General features: G+C 32.4%; 1 protein-coding gene and 1 long non-coding RNA gene across 3 annotated transcripts in view; one reads left to right on the top strand and one right to left on the bottom strand.

Annotated features, from left to right (window-relative positions):
* The first annotated feature begins 3,579 nt into the window (after positions 1 to 3,579).
* LOC122724047 lies at positions 3,580 to 5,126 on the top strand. Of its 2 annotated transcripts, XR_006351235.1 has the most exons (3): positions 3,673 to 4,722; positions 4,814 to 4,976; positions 5,083 to 5,126. It is a non-coding gene; the product is annotated as an uncharacterized LOC122724047 (long non-coding RNA). The 2 variants fall into 2 exon arrangements; XR_006351234.1 differs by lacking the exon at positions 5,083 to 5,126 and having other exon boundaries at positions 3,580 to 4,722; positions 4,814 to 4,856.
* A 4,324-nt stretch (positions 5,127 to 9,450) lies between these two features.
* LOC122723955 (auxin-responsive protein SAUR68-like) overlaps positions 9,451 to 13,236 on the bottom strand; it is a 10,407-nt gene continuing 6,621 nt past the window's right edge. The window contains exon 2 of the mRNA XM_043958085.1: positions 9,451 to 9,638. Coding sequence (XP_043814020.1) covers positions 9,451 to 9,638 — 188 coding nt within the window. The remainder of the gene's footprint in view (positions 9,639 to 13,236) is intronic.

The raw sequence follows: 13,236 nt of genomic DNA, 5'->3' as shown, positions 1-13,236 counted from the left end.
ACTCGAAGATGAGGAGAAATCAACCCTTTGGTCTCCAAGTTCCCAAAACTCGTTCTTTGCTCAAAAATCTTCATAACAAAGGTGAAAACTCATAAAAATCATAAAAGATTTGAAGGAAGAACTTAAGATCGGTATGAGGGCGGCGGAGACTCACCTTGGCCGAAAATGGGGAGAAAAGCTCGCCCATTCGGACATGGGGACCCCTTTATAGGTGGCTGGCCAGGCCACTTTCGGGGGCCTAACGTGCCTCCGCATGCATGCCATGTTCGGCGGCCGAACGTAAGGTTCGGCGGCCGAACCTGGACTTCCCTCACTTATGTCTTCGGGGGCCTAAAGCACTCCCGAAGCGCATGTGTGTTCGGCGGTCAAACTTGAGGTTCGGCGGCCGAACCTGGGTCTTCCTCCAAGGTTATTTTCGTGCAAAAACTCATTTTCTTTCTTACTTAAAATCATAAAATACATTAAAACGTTTCATAAAAACATGATTTTACCCTTCTAGGGTTTTCGACATCCGAGATTCCACCGGACGGTAAGAATTCCGATACCGGAGTCTAGCCGGGTATTACAAAAACACTATTATTTAATAACTACAAAAATAATTTATAAAAAACTATTTGTTATGATATTTAATTAACTATTAACCAACCACATATTCACAACTCTACATTATTTCAAAATCCTTTTCCTAATCTAATTACACTTCCTCATGAACATTTCCATTAAGATAAGGAAACCTAATATTTCAAAATCCTACGTGAAAAAAAGAAAGAAAATATAAAATGGAAATATTTGAATAAATACTTCTAATCCTTCCACAACTCTATATTATTTCAAAATCCCGTTCCTATTCTAAGAAGGAAACCTAATTTGTTTGAGTAATGGTCTGAAAAAATGGACACAAACATATAAATATTTCAACACCCACACATAACACATAACACATACGTTCATAAAAAACCCTTCTCTGATTTTCTGTTTTGTGTCAATCTAATGGAACAAAATCAGAACAAGAACAAAGGAGTTGCTGCAGATTGCAGTACTAGTAGCGATGACGTTGAGAGATATTTCAACTCGTTGCCTGTTGGGTATCGATTCGCTCCTAGTGATGACGAGCTGATTCGTTATTATTTACTGAGAAAGATCAACAATGAACACTTGCCTCCTAATAGAATTCATGTGGTTGATTTATATAACTATAGCCCTCAACAGCTCGCAGGTACGTCGTATTAATTTTGCATGCACGCACTTGCATGTCCTTCTTCTTCTTCAATAATGTAATTTTTTTTTTTGGGTTTTCTTTATTTTGCTGCAGAAACCTATAAACTGAACAGAGAAAGAGAAAGCCAGTGGTTTTTTTTCACGAGTAGGGAGAAAAAGTACCCGAATGGATCTAGAATGAAATGAAACGCAGGGGAATTAGGATATTGGAAACCTACAGGAACTGATAAAACAATCCTAGATGGAAAAAAACCTATGGGATTCAGAAAGTCTTTGGATTATTATGAGGGGAAGCAGCGTGATGGAACCAAAACCAACTGGAAAATGCATGAATATCTTCTTCATCAAAGCCTTGTTCCTTCAGGCGCTACGGCTAGAGGCAAAAACCCAATGCAGTCTAAGCAGGTATTCATCATTTTTTTTCTTTAAAAAAATTTATTATTTAGTTCATTTCATTAGTTTGTTCAAAGATTTTATAAAATATATTAAAACATCTTCCAAATTTTAAAAATTTTATTAATTAATTTTATATAGTTTTAACATTTTATTCATTCATTAATTATTAAAAAAAAAACTATCATTTAGTCCCATTGAAACTAAATTATTAGAGTCATTAATTATTAAATTTTTTAAAATTTTAAAAATATTATAATATATTTTTCTTTAGCTGAATGATTAATGAGATTTTCAATTTAAAAATTCTTGTAATTATAGATAAATTATGTTAACTAATCAATAGATAAATTATCTTAACTAGAAAAAAAAAAACAATTTTTACTTGTTTATATTTTTTGTGGGTTAGTTGGATGAATGGGTTCTATGCAAGATCTACAACAACAAAGCAGAAGACAAGAAAAACAAGTTTGGAACTGTAAATATTGCTGAAACAGAAATTCCAAAAGCTGATGATGTTTCCACTGCACAACCTCTACTGTGTGATAATTCTTTGATGATTTCCGAAGAATACGAGAATGGTTATGGGTCTTATTTGCTTCCTCCTCTTTGGTCTGATCCTCCTCAGCCAATCTTGGATAACGTTGACAATGATCCTCCGCCAATGAACAACACATTCAACAACAACTTTGCCTATAATGTGCAACCAATCCAAATCTGTCAACCTCCTTCTCATTATAGCAATGGCTTTCAACCCATCTATGGACGTGGGGATCAAGTTTGGAATATTAACTCCATGCAGACGTCCTCCATGAATGATCTTCTTTTAATGCCAACTGGTCAGGAACTCATCCATGGACGTGGGGATCAAGTTTGGGATATTAACAGCATCCAGACGACCACCATGAATGATCATCTTTATGTTCCAGCTGAGGAACCCGTATTTGGATGTGGGAATCAAGTTTCTGATATTAACTACATGGTGACGGCCGACATGAATGGTTATCTTTTAGTGATAGCTGAGGAACCCAGTCCTTTACTCGAACCTGCAGCTGCTGAGAAAAGTACTAGAGAATTTGATGCTCAACCTAGCTCTTCAAATCAGCCTATGCCTGTTGAAGGAGCTTATGATCATGCATCTTCAGTGCACAGGGAGGAGGAGAGGCAGAGCTCCCTGTTTGATATGCTGCAATATTTTGGATAAATTTTGTAAACCCCATATAACCTCTCAATTTTTAAAAAATACCATAAATAAATATCTTTAAAAAATGTCTATTATTTTCTGTTCAATAATTAATTTTAAAATTATATTCAGTATTTTAATTTAGTTAAAACACTATTATTTAATAATTAAAAAAATAATTTATAAAAAACTATTTATTATGATATTTAATTAACTATTAACTGACCACATATTCACAACTCTACATTATTTCAAAATCATTTTCCTAATCTAATTACACTTCCTAATCTATTAACTGAAATTATAGAGCACTCTTTTATAATTTCGAAAGCAATAAAATATTGAATATTTTAGCTATTTATACATGTGCAAAAAGTTAGAATGAGGTTTTTTTAGGATAAATTATATTTAGTTCTTAAATTTTAATATAATTAATGAATATTATTTCAGTTTTTTTGTCTTGGAAATTTGTTGCCAAGCTATATGGCAGAAGAAGAGTTTGGGTTGACAAGCAAAGGACCTCTTACTTTGCCTTGCGATTAAGAGCTCTTAGAGTCAAGATGTGGAAAAAGCATTATTGATATCCATAGCTAGCTGCTGTTCATTGTCTTTCAATCTCCAACATATAGAAACAAGCAATCAACTACCAATATTTGTGTTTTATTTGTTAAATTTTTACAAAATTCTTAATTTTAAAATTGAGAATTCTATTAAATTGTGTCAATCCCTATGCATTGTTCTTGAATTTAATTGCAACTGTTCAAAGAATTTTTAGGTTGGGGTTATGAATATATTTGTCTAGAAAAAATTGAAAGAATTTTAGAGTAGAGAGAACAAGAATAAGATTCTGACAGGAAAGGTTATTACTTAATTATCCCTTAGTATAAGCATTCTTTGATTTCCAACTTGCGTTGGCCAAAGCTAGCTTTTATTTTGCCTTATACCAGTTTTCATCTGCTTTCTTGATCTCCCTAATTCTGTTATGCCATTTTATTGGATACCATTTCCTTTGTCTTATCCAACTGAAGTTCAGTGAACTTCTTATGCTCAAACAGCTTTTCTTTCCTGGAAATCATTCTGAATTTAGTTCTTCCTCTTCCTTAGATATCTTGGAAAGCTCAGCCACTGAAGAATGGAGCAGTTCTGTACTTGAGCTGGACATTTATTCAGCTTTCTAGACTTCTTGAAAAAAGATGTTCTTTGAGCTTGGGTTCTCTCTGCAGTGGTCAAAGCTAGGAGTACTCAATAAAATAAGCTTTTGCAGGCTTGCTTTCTCCTATAAATTAGCAGAATGATGAGTCAAGGTGTTGATAGTATTTTCAATTTCATTGAAGGCATTCGCTTGATGAATAGCTTCTAATGACGGATTGAAGTAATGTCTTAATGCCTGCTTCTGTCGCTGCAAAGAGTCAAAGGAGGGACTGTATCCTGAGTTTTTGACTTTGATGGGGTTGGGATATTCTAGTTATTATTTAACAATAATATATAAGGGGGTGTCAGTGATTTTCTTGGGAAAATTGTATCAATGGTAACTCAGCCTTCAATTTTGGTTCATAATCTCTTGTTATGCATTTGAAACTGATTCTCATATGTCAAAAATGATGCGTGTAGGTTGATTAGTTGGACACAACATATCATCTTTTGTGATTTGAAAATTATGGGTAGTGACAATAATTGGGCAGGAACAAAAATTTTGCATTTTTTATGAAAAATATGAATTTACAATTGAATATGCATCCTTACAAATCTAATTGCGACTCTTTAGCAGCTGCAAATTGGTAATTGATGTCTTGTTGCATGATGCTGGAAAGGGAAAGATGATGAACAGCAACTGCTAGCTATGGACACCAGCACTGCTCTCTCTACATCTTTAGAGGCATTCTGTCTGATCAGAGCAATTGCATATTCTATAAGGTCTGCATCACAAGGTAGTGTGAGTGGCCCCTCACTTTGCAATCCAAACTCTTCTTCTGCCATGTTGAATAGCTCTCTGATGATTTCATTGTTAAGATATTCTAGGGAAAGAAGGAATCGTTTTTGATCTGCAGAGTACACAACAAAATGGCCTTTCTCAGCTATCAATGAAGTATCTATACTTCCTATGTTTTGTGACGACATGATTCTTCTTCGCCTGATAGCAGCCATCTTCTGCCATTTCCTGGCTAATTTCAGAAGTTTCTTGGTACTGATCATATTTTTATTCTATAAGAACTGAAAGTTGAGAGGAAAATAAAGGAAGAAACCTTTAGATTCTAAAATACTGAATGCAAATTTTTGATGGGTACAAGGGAAAGTATGTGACTTGGTTATATATTCACATGGCCAGACAATCTGTTTACAAGGTTGACATGTTTGTTTATGTTTGAAAGTTAACCCATCAAGAATCTGAATCTACTTTTGATGGGTAAATTTAATGAAGACACTGTTCAAACATATATGGTGCTGTGATCTTGACAAATATATGGAAGCATTGGTAACACACTGCAACATGGATCAACTGTGCCTCTGAATTTGTGGTTCAGAAAAGACATGGACATGCTTAGAACTTGGTTGGCAGTCTAGATATGAGACCAATGTGGATGTGTTCCAATCCTAAAATTAATGTTGGTGTGATTATATGTGTTGCAATTTGTATTTGCTGTTTTGGTACGTTTTCTTTGTCGTGGTTGTCTGCATAAGTATAACGAAGTCAGCCGTTAACACTGATCTTATAGATGGCTGAAATCCACAACTTGAATCAAATTCTGATATTATATTAATTTTTAGAGAGAGTGCAGTCAAAATATTAATTATTAATTTATTTTATATAAATTTATATAGGTGATTGAGTTATCACTAAATCACATTATTATTATTTATTATTATTATTATTTATCAAGTTTAAAAAGTTGCCAAATTAGCAGCTTTTTAGTATATAGATCTTGATATTTTATTACTTTTAAAATTATATCATACGAATTATTTAATATTATAGAGGTAAGATTTACTTTTACGAGTTATATCAAAATTAATATATATTATATTTTTAAAATTTAATATTTTAATTTCTATATTTTAACTTTATCAAATTAAAACCCTTCAAAAAAAAAGGTATTTGTCAATTTAAAAAAGTTAAAATATAGATGTTAAACTATTTATTTTTAAAATATTAAAAAATATAAGTATTAATTTGATGAAATTTAAAAATAAAAAAATACTATACATTTAAGACTATTTTAGTCATTCAAAAATAATTAATGGGAAATTAGTGGGAGATTTTTTTGTCACATAATTTTTATTCATTTTATTTTTTTAACATATATTTAAGACATATAATTTTTTATTAATTTTTTAATTATATTTATTTTAAAAATATTTAATTTTAATAAATATTAATAAATATTTTGAGAAATTTTTTAAAAATAAAATAAAATTACAATAATAAATTTATAAGTTATTATAATATAAAAAAGGACGTGAATAATAATTTTAAGATAATAAAAAATAAATAAATAAAAATTATGTGAGAGAGAAAGTATAAAAGTAACTTATTCTATTATAAAATTATAAATATTTTAATTAATATGTGATTTTGATAGTTTAAACTAGACGATATTTTAGTTTTTAAATTATAGTTGATTTTTAATTTTTTGGTATAGAACACTTTAATTCTCCAATTTATGTTTTTAATTTCTAACTAATATTGTTTTATCAATTTCGTCTTGATATATGTTTATCGAATTAATTATTTTTTATCAATACCAATTCTTAATTTATCCTAAAAAAATCTCAATCTAACTTTTTGCACATATAAATAACTAAAATATTCAAGACTTTATTGCTTTTGAAATTATAAAAGAGTGCTCCATAATTTCAAGTATTTTTAATTTCAGGATCTGATATTGACTTTGTCCTGTATTATTCTGTCACAAAGTAAATATCAGATCCTGAAATAAAAAAATGAGAGAAACTTGTAATTCTTTGTATTAAAAAAAAAACATTTTGACGTCAAAAAAAAAAAATAAAGCAAAATCCATAACCGGGTTTACAAAATTTAGCCAAAATATTGCAGCATATCAAACAGGGAGCTCTGCCTCTCCTCCTCTCCGTGCACTGAAGATGCATGATCAGAAGCTCCTTCAATAGGCATAGGCTGAATTTTTTATAGAAAAAAATCTGTGAACAAACTAATGAAATGAACTAAATAATGAATTTTTGATAGAAAAAAAATGATGAGTACCTGCTTAGGCTGCAGTGGGTTTTTGCCTCTGGCCGTAGCGCCTGAAGGAATAAGGCTTTGATGAAGAAGATATTCATGCATCTTCCAGTTGGTTTTGGTTCCATCACGCTGCCTCCCCTCATAATAGTCCAAAGACTTTCTGAATCCCAGAGGTTTTTTTCCATCTAGGATTGCTTTATCAGTTCCTGTAGCCTTCCAATATCCTAATTACCCTGCGTTTCATTTCGGTCTAGATCCATTCGGGTACTTTTTCTCCCTACTCGTGAAAAAATACCACAGACTTTCTCTTTCTCTATTCAGTTTATAGGTTTCTGCAACAAAATAAAGAAAACCCAAAAAAAAAAATTACATTATTGAAGAAGAAGAAGGACGTGCATGTACTGGCAAATCCAAATCCGTCTTAATAGAGTTTAGGCGGAATAGGTATATGTGCAAACCTGTCCGACTGACATTTCAAAAAATCGCTAGCATTTATTCAATAAAATTCAAATAATATATATATATATAAAATTAAATATATAATTTAATTTATAATTTTTACACAAAAAATCAGTTAATATTATAATTTTTTATCATTAATTTTTAAAATTTAAATTTTATAAAAGTGTATTATTTAACCTATAAATTTTATAAAATATAATTATTTAATTTCTAAAATTTTAAAACTCTTGTACGGATTAAACAATTACAATTTTATAAAAAATAAAATTATGGTATCAACATACTTTTAAGTAAAGTTGAAGAGTCAAATTACATATTTTATCTCAAATAAATAAATTAGAGTATATAGAACTATGGGGCTCATTACGTCTGACACCACTGTAATGATGAAACTTGTAAATTAGGAAATTAACTTGTAAAAAATTAATAATTAAATTAAAATAAATTTTAATTTTTAATTTGATAAATTTAATTCAATTTTAAACTAAACGAATGGATGAAATTACACTATTTACACAATTTCATGAGGTTTGGAAATTGATATTAAATTAAGATATTCAAAAACAAAAATCAGCAGCACTTCTATTTGATACTAGAAATTTTTTTTTTTATAACCCAATAAAATTAAAGGGAAAATAACTGTTTTAAAATTTTCATTTGTTGAATTTCATCAATCAATTTCTCAAACAAATATGTATACATTTCACAAAACATCTCAGCATCAACAAATATTCAAAGAGGAGAATGAATAAAAAAAAGAAGAAACAAATTTCCAAAGAGGAAAAAACTGAAATTTAATTATATTAAAAATTAAGTATTAAAATATAATTTATTTTAAAAATACCTATTTCCAACTTTTTGACACATATAAATTACTAAAATAGTCAGACTTTATTGTTTTAAAAATTATAAAAAAACTTAATTTTTAATTTCAGGATCTAAATTTGACTTTATAATAAAATAGTATATTATATTAATATTGTAACATTTTAGTCAAAATCAATCCAAATAAATTTTTGATTTATTTTTGACTTTACTCAAAATTATTAATCTTAATTATTTAGTAATTTTTTCTAACTATTTATACATTTATTGTCCGGTAAATCTATCAATTTTCTTTTAACTATTTATAAATATATCAATTTTTTTACAAATAAATACGCTATTAACAAATAATAACATTTCGAAAGACGTCGACATATTATTTGAAATAAAACTGTTTAGGCTCCGTAAGAAGTTTTAATCAATAAAGTTTAGTTAAGAAGAAATTCAGAAAATAAAAAAGTAAAAACTGAAATTTTTTATTAAATTATCAAAAATTAAAAGGTGTTTCACAGCTAAGAAAATGACTATTTATAATAGAAAAAATTTTAATATAAAAAATTATGAAAAAATTTTATAAAAATAATTAAATAATAAAATTAACTCCTTTGATGATAGAATTTTGAGCTTAAATTTTGTGATAGACTTGTGACTTTTAAAAATCGTGCCTCTTTAAAAAACTATTATGGACTTTCAACGAAAATTAATAATAGACATTAAAATCGATCTAAATTTATCCTAAAATCTAATGTTAATTGCTCCATATCACAAGAGCAGCTCAATTCCAGGAATTTGATTGGAAAATTGGTGTCAATGGTAACTCATCATTTATAATTTTGCTTAATAATCTCTTAATTTTTCTATATTTTGAACTGATGTTCAGATGATATGCGTCGGTTGATTTATTGGACACAGCAATCATCTGTTGTGATTTTGAAAATTATGGATAGTGAATAATAATTGGGAAGGCACAAAAATTTTGGATGTTTTTATGAAGTATGTGACTCTTTAGCAGCTGCAAATTGGTAATTGATGTCTTGTTGCTTGATGCTGGAAAGGGAAATATGATGAACAGCGACTGCTGGCTAGGGACACCAACACTGCTCTCTCGTAGCATTCTGTCTGATCAGAGCAATGGCATATTCTATAAGGTCTGCATCACAAGGTAGCGGGATCATTTCATTTCATTGTTAAGACACTCCAGGGGAAGAAGGAAGCGTTTTTTATCTGCATAGTACACAACAAAATGGCGTTTCTCAGCAACTGATGAAGTATCTATACTTCCAACTTTTTGTGACAAGTGATTCTTCTTCACCTGATAGTAGCCAACTTTTGCCATTTCCTTGCCAATTTCAAAAGTTTCTGGTTACTGATCATCTTGTTAATCTATAAGAATTGAAAGTTGGGAGGGAAATAGAGAAAGAAACCTCTAGATTCTAAAATGCTGAATGCAAGTTTTTTTATGGGCATAAGGGAAAGTATTTGACTTGGTTATATATTTGCAAGGATAGACAATCCATTTCATGGAGCTCCCACAAGGCAGGGCTGCATGAAAGCAAAACCATGTGAAAGGTGGTTGTGAAAGCTCGTTTACAAGGTTGGCATGTTTAACAATTAACCCCTCAAGTTTGAGACTAAGCATGTAATATATACATGCTTCTGTCTAGTGGTTTACCAGCAAATAAGAATGGAGCTTGGAAAGCTAAGCCTCTGACGAATGGAGCAGTTCTTGTACTTGAGCTGGACAATTATTCAGCTTTCTAGACTTACTAAAAAGAGATGTTCTTTGAGCTTGGGTTCTCCATAGAGCTAGTAACACTCCCTTTGATTTTCTGCTAAATGATCCATAACCTTTTGCAGGCTATTGCTTTCTCCTATAAATTAGCAGAATGATGTGTCAAGGTGATGATAATATTTTCAATGTCATTAAAGGCATTAGTTTGATGGATAGCTTCTAATGACATATTGAAGTAATCTACTAATGCCATTTTCTTGCCATTTTGGGGAGCTTCTTGGGACTGATCGTCCTGTTATTACTCTATAAAGGCAAAGACCTATGGAGAAACTGTGCTTCTAAAAGTACTAGAGGAGTGAAATCTGAATGCTGATCTTGTGATGGGTAGAAGGCAAAGTAGTGGCTCGGTTTTTGATGTGAACCAGCATGGGAAGCAAGGCAAGGATCCCTTGGAGCTACAACAAGGACCATTGACAAGGAATAAAGCAAGGAAGTACGGCGTTACTCTTGGATTGCATATTCAAGAATTTATTACAAGAGAGATGACTGAAATTGCTAGGGATAAGTGCGAGAAGGAACTTGAAGGTCATTCGAAGCTGATTACGTTGCTGGGTGTATGCATGGATGAAGCAGAAGCAAATTGAAGATTTGTAGCGCTCGCTACCATTATCAAAGTCGCGCTCGCGACATTCAGTTAGCCGAAGATACTTTTGTGTTTTGTGGAAGTTAATTTTGGAGCACATCATGGAGGAAGATAGTGGAGAATCAGCCCGAACCATAAGCAGGTTGTGGTTTCGTCCCTGAGGTTGTGGTTTCTGCTGAAACTATTGAGGCATACGAGAATGTGGTTGGTTTTAAAGACTTGGCAGTTATTTTTGTTATTTTAGCTTGTTTCCCTGTTGGGATAGGATTTCTGACTTAGTATTTGTTTTCCTTTTCCAACTAGGTTTAGGTTTTGCCTTACACTATAAATAAGGCCTTAAATTCTTATATCAGACACTTTCTTTGTTTTTTTGACAAATTTAATTCAGATTTGCTTTATGCAAATTTCGGCCTTCTTTGAGAGAGTGAGAGTTTGCTTCTTTCATTGATTGCATCACGAATCAGACCAACTTATCAATTTCGATTGTGGCGTTCTTCTGATCCGTTCTACAAAATCCTTCCGTTATTAGTGTTCTAGCTTCGCTAAGCTTAGGGTGCTATAGAGGGTGGTTTATCCACGTTCTTGGAATCTATATCAGAGGTGCGACGGGGTTTGAGGATTAAGTGCCATAGGGTTCCGCGTCATTTGGTATCAGAGCCAACAACAGGTAAATCTTTATCTATCTGTCTTTCTAGGGCTGTGTTATATTTTCGTTTTTTTGGTATCTTAGTTTCGAATTTCGTTAGGGTTCATTATCTTCAATTCGTTTCTGTTCAATTCGATTCCAATTGTTAGGTCCTGGATTGTCCATCCAAAATCATTGTGTTGCTTGCTATTTTGTTATTTGGCAATTCGGTTTCTTTTAGCAGCCATTATTTCCCTTCGAACTGAATCTGTTAGTGAATTTTTTTTTTTTGATACACACTCAAGAATTTCGTGTGGTGTTGTTTGAGACCCAAGCAAGGGGATAGTGAGAGCAAAAAAAAAAAAAAAAAAAAAAAAAAAAATTGCTCCAACAAAAAAATTTCTTTTTAGTCTTGCTATTTAAGTATTAAGGATCAGTTCTAGGTGGGTTACAATTAAGTGAAAATTTTGCTTCAGATTTTTTTTTTTTTCCACCATTGAGGGGCTGCTGTTCTTTTATTTCAAATTGCATAGTATAGTAGCATTCTTGGGGTGTCTTCAAACCAGCGTTTGGGGTAGAAGATTTAGGTCCATAAATCAGCTTACCAAGAGCGAGTTGGTTTTGATACATTCTGACCAGAATTGTCTATTTTATTGCCCTCTTGTTTCTATTTTGTTTTTGAGCTAGCGTTGAAATTCCATTACATTGCTGAGTATCATTTGTTTGTTTCGATACTTAGTTTTCAATCGTGTAGTGCAAACGTTCTTGTGCTGCCTCCGGATACTTGTCAAGTTGTCTTCTAGGTGTCTAGGGATTAGGATCCTACTTTTTTTGAACGTACTTGGCAGATTGGTGAGTGAACCTTGGTTCTGAAGTGCAATCAAAGAATCGGCAATAGTGAGGTAAGAGCGAAACACTTGTGAATTCTTTCTTTCAGTTACTAATTGTTTCTTGTGAGTTTCTCTGTTGTGGTCATGACTAGTGGGAATGGTAAAGATGTTGCTTCAATTTCTAGCAATTTTGAGACATATATGCAGCAAAGTAATGAGAAGATGGAAGAGATGGCAAGAATGATGGCCACCCTACAAGAGAACATGAATCTAATGATGAGGGAGAGGGTACAACAGCCCGCACCTCCAGTGAGATTACCACAACGAATCTTACCAAGGGGAGCAAGAGGAGGTCGAGGTGATCAGGAAGAGGTGGCTGAAAACTACCAAATTGTGACTGACAATGACCTTAGTTCCATCAAGATGAAGGTACCCGAATTTAAAGGGAATAACAATGCGGAAGAATACATTGAATGGGAGCGAAAGGTGGAACAAATTTTTGAGTGTCATAATTACTCAGAAGAAAAGAAGTCCCATATCGCAGCCGTGGAATTTAGGGGATATGCTACATTCTGGTGGGATCAACTCAAGTCTAGTAGAAGAGGAAAAGGATTGCGACCCGTGCCGGAGTGGGAGGCCTTGAAAGACTTAATGAGAACAAGGTTTGTTCCTTCTCATTACTATAGGGATTTGTATAATAGGTTGGCAAGACTGGTCCAAGGTGGTAAGAGTGTTGAAGAATACCACAAGGAGATGGAGATGACCATGGCCAGGGCTGACATGGAGGAGGATGAACACAGGCTAATGTCCAGATTTCTGGGAGGTCTAAATTCCAACATTGCAAGTGAGCTGGAAATGTATGATTACAATTCCATGGAAGAGTTAGTTGAGAAGGCCATGAAGATTGAAAGGAAAATCAAGAACAAGAGCTCCACCAAATATGGGAAGTTCCAGAATGTGGGAGGAAGTAGTTCAACCTTTAAGGGGTCTTCAAATGATTTGCCCTCAAAAGGTGGAGATTTCAAGAATTCCTTCCAAAGGAGCAATCCTCCACCTACAAGTGGAAAAGGGATGAATGGAGGTTCAAATAAGCAGCAGTCAGGTATTCCTAATACTACTCCTAGTAG

This window comes from Manihot esculenta, chromosome 7 (genome assembly GCF_001659605.2).
Source record: "Manihot esculenta cultivar AM560-2 chromosome 7, M.esculenta_v8, whole genome shotgun sequence".
Lineage (NCBI taxonomy): Eukaryota > Viridiplantae > Streptophyta > Magnoliopsida > Malpighiales > Euphorbiaceae > Manihot > Manihot esculenta.
Note: the sequence above shows the minus strand (reverse complement) of the source record. Positions and strands in the feature narration are given on the sequence as shown.